The following is a 14379-nucleotide window of genomic DNA, read 5'->3' as shown; positions in this document are numbered from 1 at the left end:
ATCTTCCCAACCTAGGGATTGAACCAGCATCCCTTACATCTCCTGCATTAGCAGACGGGTTCTTTACCACTAGCACTACCTAGATATCCTTGAATCTGATATAGTTCAGAAGATTTAAGTCCTCAGTAATACAGGAACATATCTGTAGTCTTACCCATAATGGCCTTTCAGGTCTATTCTGCTTTCCTGAAACACTGTTACTTTATTTTCATTTCTAGATATATTTTTTCCTTAATAATTAAAGCAGATGTACAATGTATGTTCAGTAGGCCACAAATAGGCTGCTTTAATTAAGTTATACCATGTATAAGCCAGTATGACTTTGCTATACCTAGAATGTATGTGTGTTTGTAAGCACATGTCTAATTTCCCCCTGTATCTATATGTATTTAAAATGTAGACTTTTTTTTAAACAATGTTCATGATTGTAGGTTTCATGATATAGAGATGTGTAATTTGGAGATATGTCACTCTCCTTTTAATGTTTAACAGGTGGCTAAACCCCTTGTTTAAAATTGGTCACAAACAGAAATTAGAACCAGATGACATGTACTCGGTGCTTCCAGAAGATCGCTCACAGCGCCTTGGAGAAGAGCTGCAAGGGTGAGCACAGACAGCAGGGAGAAGGGAGGAAGAGTGAGAGTTTCCACGGGGGGCTAAAGGTCTGGGGGAGGCTTTGCCTTTCTCTGGGTTCTCCTGAGCCTCCTCCCCTGACACTGCACACGCACTCCCTCAGGCTGACCCCGGGCTCAGCCCACTTTGGAGGCTGGGGGAGCCCGTGTCCCTGTGCATCTGTGGACGTGGAGGGAGCCCACAGCCACAGCCCTGGAGGCCGAGCTCTGTCCTGGAGGTGGGGTCCCTGGAGGAGGGTGTCTACCCTCCTGAGCTGCTCATGACCTGTGAGTCCAGCAAATCTTGGCAGGAACTTGTTTCCAGAATCTGGAAATTTTCCCTCAAGGCCTGTTCCTCTGGTGCTTCAGAGTCTGCATCACCCATCTTTCAGGAGCCCTGTGAGCAGTGAGCCAGCATCTATGGGGCCCAACAGAGCACCCTGTAGTGAAGGCTCATCTCCCACTCCGCCCCTCCCCATTTTCCCTTTGGTGGACACGCTGTTCTTCACTGTGCTCTGTTTCTCATCGCAGGTACTGGGATCAGGAAGTTAAGAGAGCCCGGAAAGACAAACAGGAGCCTTCCTTAATGAAAGCAATCGTACAGTGTTACTGGAAATCGTATTTAATTTGGGGAATGTTTACATTTCTTGAGGTAAATGATTTTTATACTGTGCGTTGCCTTTTGGTGTATGTATTTCAGTACTGAGGTGGATGGGATGGGTGTGAGAGAGTCCAGTAGTCTAAGGTCTGCGGATAAAGCCTCACGGAAACATGACAGAGCTCAGAGGTTGTATTTATCTTTAGAATGGCAAGGACTGGACTCCAGGGGTTACTATTTTTCTTTTAACCGATTGAAGAGTGTTGTGGAAGGATGGTCTTGAAATAAAAGACATTTTATATTATGGTAGAAAGTTCCTGATGCTCAGTATAAACACTGACTGATCTTTGACCAAAAGAAGATTCCAGCAGCCTCAGGCAATATGTGCCCTGTGATTTAGAGGAAGGTAATTTGGACCCGAGCCCAGAATAACGTGCATTTTATGGTGCTTTTGTTATAGTTTAACAAGGTAAAAATTGTTACCTTGACCAGGTCACATCTGATAAGTGCTTTTCTAAGAAGTTACCATTGCCGCACCTCTTCCAGGGGAACAGAACCCAGGGCCCTGCATCTGGACTGTAGCCGCCCAGAACTCCTAAGAGCGCACCTTTCCCCAGGCTGCCCCCTTTCCCGTGGGCTGGCACTGTGAGCCAAAGCCCCAGTGGGGAGGAGCTCCAGCTTCACCATGAATTCTGTGCACCCTCCATGCTGCTTTCTTTCCCTGGTTGTGGGGGTGGATTCCTGGTTGAAGGGGGAGTTCTGATAGTCTGGCATTGGCAGAGAGTGTAGCAGGGAATGTGCAGGCAAACCAGAGGCAGAAAGCTGTGAGGTCAGTGACCCCTGTGACCCTGAAGATCCTGGGTCAAGACCGCCCAGAGGACAGTCCACCTGGGGACGCAGCGCCGTCAGCGCTCTGTTCTGGCTGAGCCTGCTGGGGGTCTGCTGCAGACCCCCCTGGGTGGCTCGTGCTCGCCGTGGCCCCTTAGTGCTGCCTTAGGGACACAGGCAGCTTGTGAGTGTGTGAGAGCAGGAGGGATGGAAGATGCAGCTGCTGAGAGAGGGGTGTTTTAGGTGGAGAAGGTGGTGAGTTGTCCTCAGTCCATCGTGTTGGGGTGAGGTGGGTGGGCCATGTGGTTTACAGGTGGGTGGTGCAGCTCTTGCTTAAAGCCTGTGCTGTACTGAAGGGCACTGCGGGCAGTGGGCAGCTGGGTAGGTGAAGTCCACCCCACACAACTGGAGAGACAGAGAATCTGTCAGCTCACAGGTGACTGGATGGTCCTGGGGGATGGAGTTCTCACTGATGTCAGAAGAGGACTGGCCATTGTGCCAGAGGGTGGGACAGGTGTGTGGGGCAGAGTGCCACCTTTGAGAGGGCACTGACCTCCTAGGTACTGTGGTGCCTTGTGAAGGGCAGGGGTGGGAGAGGGAGCAGGAGCCCTTCAGGTGGCCCAGCCCTTCTTTGTCCCGTGTGCAACTGTCCCAGGGATGGTATTTACACAGTCACAGTAAGTCTGTTTGAAATAAGCAGGTGGCAAGCTGGTGTGGCCTGTTTGTGCAGGGTTTCCTGACCTCACACAGCAGAGCTCTAATGAAGTTTGCTCATCAGGAAACCCTGGGGCCTCGGTGTATGCCTGTGACTCCTGCCAGGTGCCTGGTTGGATGAGTGGAATCCGGGTTTAATGTTGGATCATATAGGGAGCAGGTCTTTCCCTGCTGTCCCTGGCTCTCTAGTTTCTCTTTGGTACTGGATGCTAAAGAGCCTTAAAGTCAGGTGGGTTCAAAGCATAGCCCATGTGTCTGGGTTTGAACTGAGCTGCTGATTTTTCTTGCTGTCCTGGGCTGTTAGCCCCTTGAGTGGGGTCGCTAAGCCTTGGTTGGATCCCATTCTAATATGAGTCCTGGGTCTTGGCTATGGCAGCTCATGGGAGAAGTAGACATGGAGGGAGAGGCCGCAGGGTCTGCGGTTCTTCCTGAGAGGGAATCCTCCCTCCTGTGGTGCTGGGTGTTTAGTTTTGGTAACTTGGATTTGTTGAGTGATTTTCCTTGATGGTGGAGGGGACCATGGAAGAAGGGGACCTTCAAGGGGTGACTAGAGGGAGAAAGTAGGTTATGGGTGGAGTGGCTGTTTGTCAGGGTGGGTGGGTGTTGCCATTTCTTTGCCTTTTTCTTTGGGAAAGAAACTTTCCCTAAGTCTTACTCAGGGTGGACGGCTCAGTGCACCCTGGGTCAGCTGGTTTAGGTCTTGGGGAAGAGATGATTGGTAACATTTCTTCCAAACCACCAACTTCAGTGGGTGGTGGATCAGGAACTATAGAAGACATGATTTTGTAGCGTGGCCTCCACCATGTTTTTTACTCCAAGGAACATTCCGACTTCTAGAGTGTAGAGACATACTGAGGTGCTCCCAGGAGCTGAGAGCCTGCAGAGCTGCCAAACCTGGTTTCTTTGTGGTACTCCAGCCAAAGCTGGTTTCCATTCCCTGGATCTACGTGTGGCGTTTGGGGTAGAAAAGAGTGGATGTGTTTGTGCCAGTGTCCCAGTTCATAAGGATTCATGAAGAAGGTGATGAAACCGTGTCTCCCATATGTGAACCACATTGACTTTCTATTGGGCTGGGACATTGAGAGGACGGGGGACAGCGGCAGGCTGCCAGCAGGCTGGTTCCTGTGGAAGCAGATTTCTTCCTCTTCTTCTGCCACCTTTTTCCTTATTCCTCTTAAGGCTCAGTTGGTTTTGAGCCTGTTTGTGATATTTATTGATTTTTAAAAAATAGTTTACTAATTTATTTATTCAGCTGTGCCAGGTGTTAGCTGAGGCATGTGGGATCTAGTTCCATGACCAGGGATTGAACCCAGGCCCCCTACATTGGGAGTGTGGAGTCTTAGCCACTTATTGAGCATCCATGGTGTGCTAAGCACAATGTACTAAGGCTTTACTATGTTTGAATGGAAAATTTTGCCTTCAGGTTAAAACTGTTGCCTACTTGTCTTATAGGAAATAATAGATCTGCATAGTTTTCTTTTAAATTAGTCACGAATGCAGCATTTTGTCAAAATGTATTTTAAACATGCTAATGATAAAAGTAAATCTTGTGTAAAGAAAAACTGACATTTCTAATTAAGACTTTTTTCTTTTCTTTTAGGAAGGCACCAGAGTAGTTCAACCCATATTTTTAGGGAAAATGGTTAGTTATGTTGAAAACTACGATCCCACTGATTCTGCCGCTTTGCACGAAGCCTACGGCTACGCGGCGGGGCTGAGCGCCTGCGTGCTCGTGTGGGCCGTTCTGCACCACCTGTGCTTCTACCACATTCAGCGCGTGGGGATGAGGCTGAGAGTAGCCGTGTGCCATATGATCTACCGCAAGGTGAGTGTCGCTCGGAACCATGGTGTGTACCTCTCTTGAGGGATCAGGAACATTTGGGGAAAGTTCTCTGTAAGTTACACATTTTGTAACTGGGGTCGTTTACACCTTCCTAGAGAAGCTTACTTTTGCATCAAGCCAAGTTTATTGTTGTTGAAGCAAACTTTACCAATAAATAATGAAAAGTTTTCTTTTGAGATCAAATGTGGGCTGTCCTTGACAACTTTTAGCCATAGGCTGTCACATAATAACCACTAAATTTGTACTGTAAAATATTAAATTAATATTGAAGAATAAGTATTAGAAGTATCAAGTTGATTTTCAATGTCTTCATGCCCAAATCCCATAGTGCCGTTTCTGGAAATTTTTTGTTGTCGTTCATTAATACCTTCAGTTACATCAAGTTTGTATTTAAAAGTGAACTTCAGAGATTGGATCAATAAAACTGTATCTAAGAGCAGAGAATATATTTGATAAAGGGAATGATTCTAATTTTAAAAGACCCATCTAATTATATTCAATATAATTATGTTTGCTAGAGAAAAATATAAAGAGAATTCATGCTAAATATAGACTCACTCCTTATATTTTATAGATAATTTTTGTTAAAGGTATGAAAGAAAATGGGATATTTGAGATGAAACTTGAAATTTTACATTGTTTTATTAATTCTAGAGAGAATTTGTTGTGCTTCATTTAAGCACAACAATATTTCCTTTTATTTTTAGTATGCATCGCAGTAGTTTTAATAAGAACTGATTTAATGTGTTCAGTGATTTTGTATTGGGGAATGCCATGAAATTATTCCATAATTTACCCTGGTCTAAACTAGTGTAAACAGAATAAGGCTCTCAGGTATCTTTACCAAGGTATTGCTACAGATATATCAGTGTCAAGAGCTGAAGGGCTCTATATAAACTTGATCCTGGATATGTCTTTGCCTTAGAATGTTTTAAAAAAATCTTTATTTGACTGTATTGTAACCTTGAAATTTTCAAAGAGAGTACATCTTAAATGTTCTCACCACACATGTTAAATAGGATAACTATATTAGGTAGTGGATACTGTAAGTGGTTTTACTACAGTAATTATTTCCCAGTGTGTATTTATACCAAGGTATCATGTTGTAACCTTGAACATACTCAATTTTTATTAATAAATAAAGTCCTCATTGAAAGATAAAACCAAACAGCTTAAATTGAACATATTGCTTCTTTTACCTGGTTGCTGCTTATCTAGAACTTCTGCTTCTTCAGAATACTTTTTTCAGCAGAAAGTGAGATGTCTTCTCCTCATCTTTCCTTCAGCAGAGTCTTGTACTTTTCAAGATTGTGTGAAACTGGGGACCTGGCATCTCACTGTCTTGTCTGACAACAGCATCTGAGCTGCTTTCCTTCTGGGTGATGTGGAAATTGCAGCTGTGCCCGCATACTGCAGTCAGAGGTCTTCTCTGTCATTTATCATCATCTTTGTTATTCTGTTTCATCTTTAACCATTTAGGAGATGTATACTCAGATTTCCCCACAAATTGGCTAAATGTCTGTCTTTCCAGATCATACTTAACTCTCATAATAGTTGCGAAATTTTACCTGAACTGTGTTGTGAAACCTTAAGTTAGGTGTGAGGTGATGGTTTAGTCAAAGCTCACTCTTTGCTGCACAGGTGAGCCATTGTCTACCTGTGTTTCTTCCTCTTCCCACCACACTTTGGAATCTTGCCTTTGGGAAAAGTGATCTGACCTGGCACACTGGCTTATGTGAATGTAAATATCTCCCAAGAAGTTCATTTACTGCCTTGCTTTTACCTAAATGTTGGCCCTATATGAAGTCGGGAATTACGGGGATTATAACACAGACATAACTTGAAATTCCAGAAACCTGGAAAAGACAAATTTCCTCATGCACAGCCTTGCATCTAGAGTGCTGCTGGGGTGCAGAAACAAGACACTTCTTTTCAGGTTACAGGCAGGCTGATTCTTTAGGGCTCAGCTGGTGCTGCCGAGCAGCTCTGAAAGGCCCCTCTGAACTTCTGTGGTTCATGCTCAGGCCCCACCTCCTGATCCCTGGTCCTGGGGAGGAATCAGATTGGGCATTAGCAATGAAGTGGCTGCTAAGCCTGTAGCCATAGTTTGTTCTGACCATGGATTCCAGGCTGGGGCAGGTCTCCAGGAAGTCTCTAAGGCTGCACATCTTCCACTCCTAAAATGGCCCATTCAGCATTTCGTGCTTTTTGCAGCTGAATTTTGAATGATTGTGAAGGAGGTATCGCATATAAAAATGACTTGCCATTTATTGATTAATACATTTCCATAGCCTTGGTAAAATTACCTTTGGCTTTTGATCATTGTTTTTTTGTTGTGGTGGTGGTAAAATACACCCAGCGTAAAGTTTGCTATTTTCACTACATTTAAGTACAGCATTTAGTGACATTAGGTACACTCACATTGTTGTGTAGCCATCACCATTATTCACCTCTGGAACTTTTTCTTTTTCCCAAACTGAACCTCTGCATCCATTAAACACTAACTCCCCAGCCCCTCTCCCCACACCCAGCACCATTCTACTTCTTTAGTACTTCATGTAAGTGGAATCATACAGTGTTTGTCATTTTGTGTTGGCTTATGTTCTGTAGCACAGTGTCTTCAAGGTTCATCCATGTTATGGCAGGTCAGAATTTAATTCCTTTTTAAGGCTCAATAATATTCCATTATGGATCTATACAACATTCTGTGTGTTTGCTCATCTGTCAATGGACAGTTGTTTCCACCTTTTAGCTACTGTGAGCATTGCTGCTGTGAGTATGAGTGTACGGATTGTCTGTCCAAGTTTGTGTTTTTAGTTTTCTTGAGTATATCCTTAGTAGTGTGATTGCTGTATTGTATGCTCATGTCATGTTTAATTTTTGAGGAACTTCCATGTTCTCCCCATTGTGGTTGTATCATTTTACATTCTCACTTGATCATTGTTTTCTTCTTTAACTTGAGGAGTAAAGGAAAGTTTCTTATTAAGTTTGACATTTTGTTTGGATCAGTGGCTCCAGTGGGTGGTCTGTTGAAGCAGCTCCTGGTGTCTTTTCAGCTTCCTCAGATCCCTAGGGCATTTTTCTTACTAAATAAAGGGATTGAGCCACATGGGTTGTGTTTTTTGTAAAATCAGCAGACTGGCATCAAGACCACAGTTTCCTCATAGGAACAGTGTTTTGAACATTATACTTGCTCATTTCAGAGTGAGGAAACTAAGCCCACAGTGTTTAAATATTGTCACCCACAAAATGAATGATTGAATCCAAGTCTCCGGATTTCTTTCCTAAGGCAACCTCTCCAGTCTCATCTAATCTGGCTAAAAATTACTTCAGTTCAGTTCAGTTCAGTCGCTCAGTCGTGTCCGACTCTCTGCGACCCCATGAATCACAGCACGCCAGGCCTCCCTGTCCATCACCGACTCCTGGAGTTCACTCAAACTCATGTCCATCGAGTTGGTGATGCCATCCAGCCACCTCATTCTCTGTTGTCCCCTTCTCCTCCCGCCCCCAATCCCTCCCAGCATCAGAGTCTTTTCCAGTGAGTCAACCCATTGCATGAGGTGGTCAAAGTATTGCAGTTTCAGCTTTAGCATCAGTCCTTTGGCTCCTAAGTCTAAACCTACACCCTTTAACCTTCAGGCAGGTCCAAGTTCACTGAAACAGGGGTTGGATTTTGCTTCTGCCTTCTGTTCTTCCCTTTGCTGTCCTTGAAGTTGGGGCTGCCGCCACACTGAGGAGTTAGAGTCTGAACAAGGGTCCCTAGAGCCCTGCTGTCAGGGATCATCCTGCTCCTGCTAACACCACTCAGGACCCCAGAACACATGCTCCATTGTGTTATGTTCTAAGATGACTTGGTATTACCTTAGGAATCCAGATCTCTGCCTCCCTCTCTCATTTCAGGCCCTTCGCCTGAGGAGCTCAGCCATGGGGAAGACCACCACAGGCCAGATAGTCAACCTGCTGTCCAATGACGTGAACAGGTTTGACCAGGTGAGCTGCCCCCGAGGGATCCTCTTCCATTTCCTGTTCTTCGCACTGCGTTCAGCTTATTGGGATGCCAGGTGCCAGGGTTTGGTGTCAGCCAGGGTTCTGTTGAGAATGTAAGACAAAGGTTCTATTTATCCAACTTTCACTTCTCCGTGTGCAACTTCGATGTAATTATATGTATTGTTTCATAAGTGAGAGTTTGTTTTCCTAATAATACATAGGCAGCAGTGTTCTTGCCCAGCTTGGGTAGTGTCCTAAGGGGTCCTCCTGGAGCGGCCCTTCTTGGCACGTGGTATGGGTGTTGCTGAACTGTCTTCCTCCTCCTCTAGGTGATGAAGGCCTGGTGGTCAGGAATTGTTTCTTCCCTTGCACCCTGTTCAGTGCCTGCTGCATAGGGAGCCTTCAAGTGGGTGGTCCCCAGACACAGCCTCCTATCTGCTGTCCCCGCACACTCTTTTTTCCACTGACCTTAATCATAGATCACATGACCCATAGCATTGTAGCTGTTGGGCAGATCTGTGTTGCACTAGACACTTCTCTTTCATTCGTCAGACATGGAGTAAGGCCCCTACCCACTATCAGGGATGAATAAAGCTTAGTTTCTGCCCTGTAGAAGCCACAGTCTATCGGGGAGGTAAACACATAAGTTATTACTGGACAGAGCAGTAGGTACCATAACACAGGCTTTCCTGGGATGCTGGGGATCCCAGGGGATTTGGGGAAGCCCTGAGCTCATCTGTGTTGTGGACAAAATCCACATCTTCCTCCATTGCTGCTGCTCTGATTCTCCTGGGACATCCCAGAAGTCAGCCCTGTGCTGCCCTGGAACAGCGCCGTCTGGGGTGAACACTTGGATTTCTGCTTTAGCAGGTTTAAAACCCAGTGAGATCATTTCTATTTAGGTTCCTGTCTGTTCCTTTAGAGCATGTTGTTTCTACACTTTGTCCTTATTGGTTTTTATACAACCCCAAAGAGAGGCAAGGCCAAAGAACGCTCAAACTACCGCCCTATTGCACTCATCTCCCACGCTAGTAAAGTCATGCTCAAATTTCTCCAAGCCAGGCTTCAGCAATACGTGAACTGTGAACTTCCAGATGTTCAAGCTGGTTTTAGAAAAGGCAGAGGAACAAGAGATCAAATTGCCAACATCCACTGGGTCATGGAAAAAGCAAGAGAGTTCCAGAAAAACATGTATTTCTGCTTCATTGACTATGCCAAAGCCTTTGACTGTGTGGATCACAATAAACTGTGGAAAATTCTGAAAGAGATGGGAATCCCAGACCACCTGACCTGCCTCTTGAGAAACCTGTATGCAGGTCAGGAAGCAACAGTTAGAACTGGACATGGAACAACAGACTGGTTCCAAATAGGAAAAGGAGTACATCAATGCTGTATATTGTCACCTTGCTTATTTAACTTATATGCAGAGTACATCATGAGGAACGCTGGGCTGGAAGAAGCACAATCTGGAATCAAGATTGCCAGGAGAAATCTCGATAACCTCAGATATGCAGATGACACCACCCTTATGGCAGAAAGTGAAGAGGAACTAAAGAGCTTCTTGACGAAAGTGAAAGAAGAGAGTGAAAATATTGGCTTAAAGCTCAACATTCAGAAAACTAAGGTCGTGGTATCTGGTCCTGTCACTTCATGGCAAATAGATTGGGAAACAGTGGCTGATTTTATTTTCAGAGGCTCCAAAATCACTGCAGATGGTGACTGCAGCCATAAAATTAAAAAGCGCTTACTCCTTGGAAGGAAAGTTATGACCAACCTAGATAGCATATTAAAAAGCAGAGACATTACTTTGCCAACAAAGGTCTGTCTAGTCAAGGCTATGGTATTTCCAGTGGTCATGTATGGTTGTGAGAGTTGGACTGTGAAGAAAGCTGATCACCAAAGAATTGATGCTTTTGAACTGTGGTGTTGGAGAAGACTCTTGAGAGTCCCTTGGACTGCAAGTAGATACAACCAGTCCATCCTAAAGGAGATCAGTCCTGGGTGTTCACTGGAAGGGATTGATTTTGAAGCTGAAACTCCAATACTTTGGCCACCTGATGTGAAGAGCTGACTCATTAGAAAAGACCCTGATGCTGGGAAAGATTGAAGGCAGAAGGAGAAGGGGGTGACAGAGGATGAGATTGTTGGATAGCATCATCAACTCAATGGACTTGAGTTTGGGTAAACTCTGGAAGTTAGTCATTTACAGGGAGGCCTGGCGTGCTGTGGTTCATGGGGTCACAAAGAGTCGGACACGACTGAGCAAATGAACTGAACTGAAGGTTTTGTCTTTCTCTTTTAAGGTAACTATGTTCTTCCACTACCTGTGGGTGGGGCCACTGCAGGCTATCGCAGTGACCACCCTGCTCTGGATGGAAATAGGAATGTCCTGTCTTGCTGGGATGGTGGTTCTCATCATTCTTCTGCTTTTGCAAAGCTACATCGGGAAGTTGTTTTCATCACTCCGGTAAGAGAAACACTTTCTAAAAAATATTGATAATACATAATTGGAACATCCACAGTCTGCTTTATGCTTTTGTTCAAAAACAAGACAAATGCCTTCTCTAGTCTCTTCTTTGTATGAGTTGTAGACCCTACAGGCTTAGCCAGTGGAGGCTCCAGGCTTAAAATGAAGGCTGATCCTGAAACAGGAACAGGGAAGGCATTCATTGGCTCCTCTTGGCACCATATCTGAACAAGTAGAGTGTCCGTCAGCAGAATTTACCCATGTCCAAGTTATTTAAATATTGTTAAATAGTAATAATCTTGTAGGCCCTTTTCTCACCACATATATTTTTGTTATGCTTGTGTTGGAACCTTTTCAGGTATTTATGTTTATGTTTGCATTAAGTTATAAGCGACCCAAGGGCCAGGCTGATCTTCATTGTGTGTTTATGAAGCACCACATTCATAGCAGCACATGTGACAGAAAAGTGGCTGGTGGTGAAGAGCCTTCTGCTGCTGAGTTAGACTGAAGCAGGTCCCAGAGGGTTGGAGGTGGGTGGTTGTCAGGTGATGGAGATGTTGTGCTATTTGGAGGTCACTGAGTTCTTGTTGTGTGTGTGTAGTTCTGTGCTTGGTGTCTTTCTTTATTTGGAATTTCCTTTCCTGTCTTTGCTGGAGAGAGAGATAGATACTCCCTATCCTTCGAGGCCCTGTTCCAGTGCTACCAGGTCTCTGAAGCTCTTCTTGTTCTCCTTTCCTGGTGGAATTAACAGTCCCCTCTTTACTGCTCCCCAGAACTTCTCTCCTATTTTGTTACAGCACAGACTGTGTTCCTGGCTGTCTCTCTGCCTTCCCTACCTGACCATGACCTCTTTGAGCAAACAGTTTGTATCTGATACATTTCAGGTCTTTCTTAGCCAACGCTGCACATTCTCCAAGTTACTTCTTCAAATGGACTGAACGGTTGACTTCCTAGTTGAAGCCTTTTTCTCCATTTGTACTTTGAGTAGGACCTGCCTATGTTCTAAGTGCAAAGGGCTGTAGAGAATAATTTTGTTCCTAGCCCCACCCCTGTGCCCACGCCTGCTGCTGCTGCTGAGGAAAGTTGGGCTGTGGTCACGAAGGCTCATCTCTTATGTCTGTCTCCTCAGGAGTAAGACCGCAGCTCTCACAGACAACAGGATCAGGACCATGAGTGAAGTCATAACTGGCATCAGAACAATAAAAATGAATGCTTGGGAAAAGTCATTTATAAACCTTATTACCAGACTGAGAAGGTAAGTTTATATATATAGATATCACTCCATAGTTTCATGCTTTATTTCCTATTCTACTGGATACATTAGCTGTCTTACCAAAGAAGTATTTAAGTTCATCTTCACATTAAGGAGAACTTAAATGCTAACTATTCACTGCATCCCCCATATGTTGCAGGAGGGTTAAGAATAGTGAAGACATCATTTAACCTGCTCTTTCATTTGCCATCTTCTCAAAGGAAAAAATATGCATGCTTCTTACTTATATAGAAATGAAATTCTAAGTAGTTCTTAATACCTCAAATCCCAATAAGCAATGCTTTTAACATAGTATTTGAGACAATGACATTCAAACTAAAATTGTAATTTATGTTGATGGCTGATAACCAGGGAGATTGTAGAGACTTGGTATACTTGTATCGAGCCAAAGTGTATGAATCACTATTGTTCGTTGTTGCTGTGCTTAGTCGCTCAGTCGTATCTGACTCCTTGTGACCCCATGGACTGTAGCTCGCCAGGCTCCTCTGTCCATGGGACTTCCCAGGCAGGAATACTGGACTGGGTTGCCATTTCCTCCTCCAAAGGATCTTCCAGACCCAGGGATTGAACCTGTGTCTCCTGCATTGGAGGTGGATTCTTTACCACCATGAAAGCTCATGAATCACTATTTTTCATTTGAAATGGAACGATGAAAATACTGTCCCTTTTGTTTTGCTTCATGTGTGTAGACCGTTTTTCCATCTTTTATTTAAATATCTGGTGAGCGTTTCTCTGACCCCACCGTGTCACCTCTCACTTTGCACCTTTGTGGAGCCCATCTTCCTTCTACTCTGGCCTCCAAGCCTGACTGACTCCAGCTCATCTTCAAGGGCCACGTGTGTGTGACTTGCCCTAACTCCACTGCTCCAAGTTACATATCCCAGCTCTGGGCTCCCTTAGGGGCTGTGATGACCATCTCTGTCTATTGTCTCCAATTTTGTGGTTGCTAATTCTCTTCGCCCACAAGTTCATGAGCGCCTGGAGGGGAGAGGCTGTGACTTTCTGTGAGGAGCTTGGCACAGGACTTGTGATTTTGAATGTTTGTTGAATGAATGTTCAAACCCAGTCTGATTGACCTGAAATGTTTGAAATTGGACAGAAAGCCTCCCCTTACTTGAAAGAGTGAAGTGGTGATACAGTGTGTGGTCCTGGTGTTGGGCAGACCCCTGGGTGTGCACCTTGTAGTGTCTCCATGAGGTGAGGGATGGTTTATGTTAATCTGTGTCCACTCCCTAGAAAGGGGCCACTCACACAGGGCACTGAATTCATGTCTTGTATGCTGATGCTTCTTATAAAACCTTTGTCCTACTTTCTTTTTACAGTAAGGAAATTTCCACGATTCTGAAAAGTTCCTACCTTAGAGGCATGAATTTGGCATCATTTTTTGCTGTGAGCAAAATCATGATTTTTGTCACCTTCATCAGCAATGAGCTCCTTGACAACCTGATCACAGGCAGCCAAGTGTTTGTGGTGGTAACGCTGTTCGAGGCTCTGCGATTCTCGAGCACCCTCTACTTCCCCATGGCCGTCGAGAAGGTGTCAGAGGCCGTCATCAGCATCCGAAGAATCAAGGTTTGGTGACCAATAACTTTTTTAAGTTATAGGCAGATTTTACCTAAAATAGCTCCTTTATGTGGTGTCACTGGGTGCCAGTTAGGTTAGACTTAACTCTTTCAGTGCTAAGCTGGCAGTCTTCCCAGGATGTATGTATTCCCCTTTTCTTAGGTGAAGTGTATTAGAAGTACTGTAAGATCCACGCTTGTTTAGGACCGATAGTATAAATGGCAGCAGCACAGGCTCTTGACGTGCAGTGATGGCTGCAGGATGATTAAAATGTCTAAGAGCAGGAGAAGTGAACAGATGCATCTGCTGTGCTGACTGGAATGACTAGGCAGTGACTATGCACAGTCCTGGGGTGACTAGGATTCGTCTCTGGGCCAGGAGGGGAGGAACTTGCTGAGAAGTCCCTGTTCCCTGGGCAGGAAGAGTGACCTCAGATTCACTTAGTTCTCTGTGTGTACAAATGGATTTTTTCCTCCAAAAGATGTTTTCTTGTTG

At 44.7% G+C, this 14379-nt stretch overlaps 1 protein-coding gene across 1 annotated transcript in view; it reads left to right on the top strand.

The window, feature by feature from the left end:
- Positions 1–490: 490 nt before the first annotated feature.
- The window catches only part of LOC148775810 (ATP-binding cassette sub-family C member 4-like), a 148190-nt gene continuing 134301 nt past the window's right edge, over positions 491–14379 (top strand). The window contains exons 1-7 of the mRNA XM_088842649.1: positions 491–603; positions 1143–1263; positions 4352–4576; positions 8495–8584; positions 10885–11048; positions 12178–12303; positions 13644–13893. Coding sequence (XP_088698775.1) covers positions 548–603; positions 1143–1263; positions 4352–4576; positions 8495–8584; positions 10885–11048; positions 12178–12303; positions 13644–13893 — 1032 coding nt within the window. The 5' untranslated portion in view covers positions 491–547. The remainder of the gene's footprint in view (positions 604–1142; positions 1264–4351; positions 4577–8494; positions 8585–10884; positions 11049–12177; positions 12304–13643; positions 13894–14379) is intronic.

This window comes from Moschus berezovskii, chromosome 13, assembly GCF_049115385.1.
Source record: "Moschus berezovskii isolate FMDL1 chromosome 13, NW_MosBer_1.0, whole genome shotgun sequence".
NCBI lineage: Eukaryota > Metazoa > Chordata > Mammalia > Artiodactyla > Moschidae > Moschus > Moschus berezovskii.
This window is presented reverse-complemented; position numbering and strand designations above follow the sequence as displayed.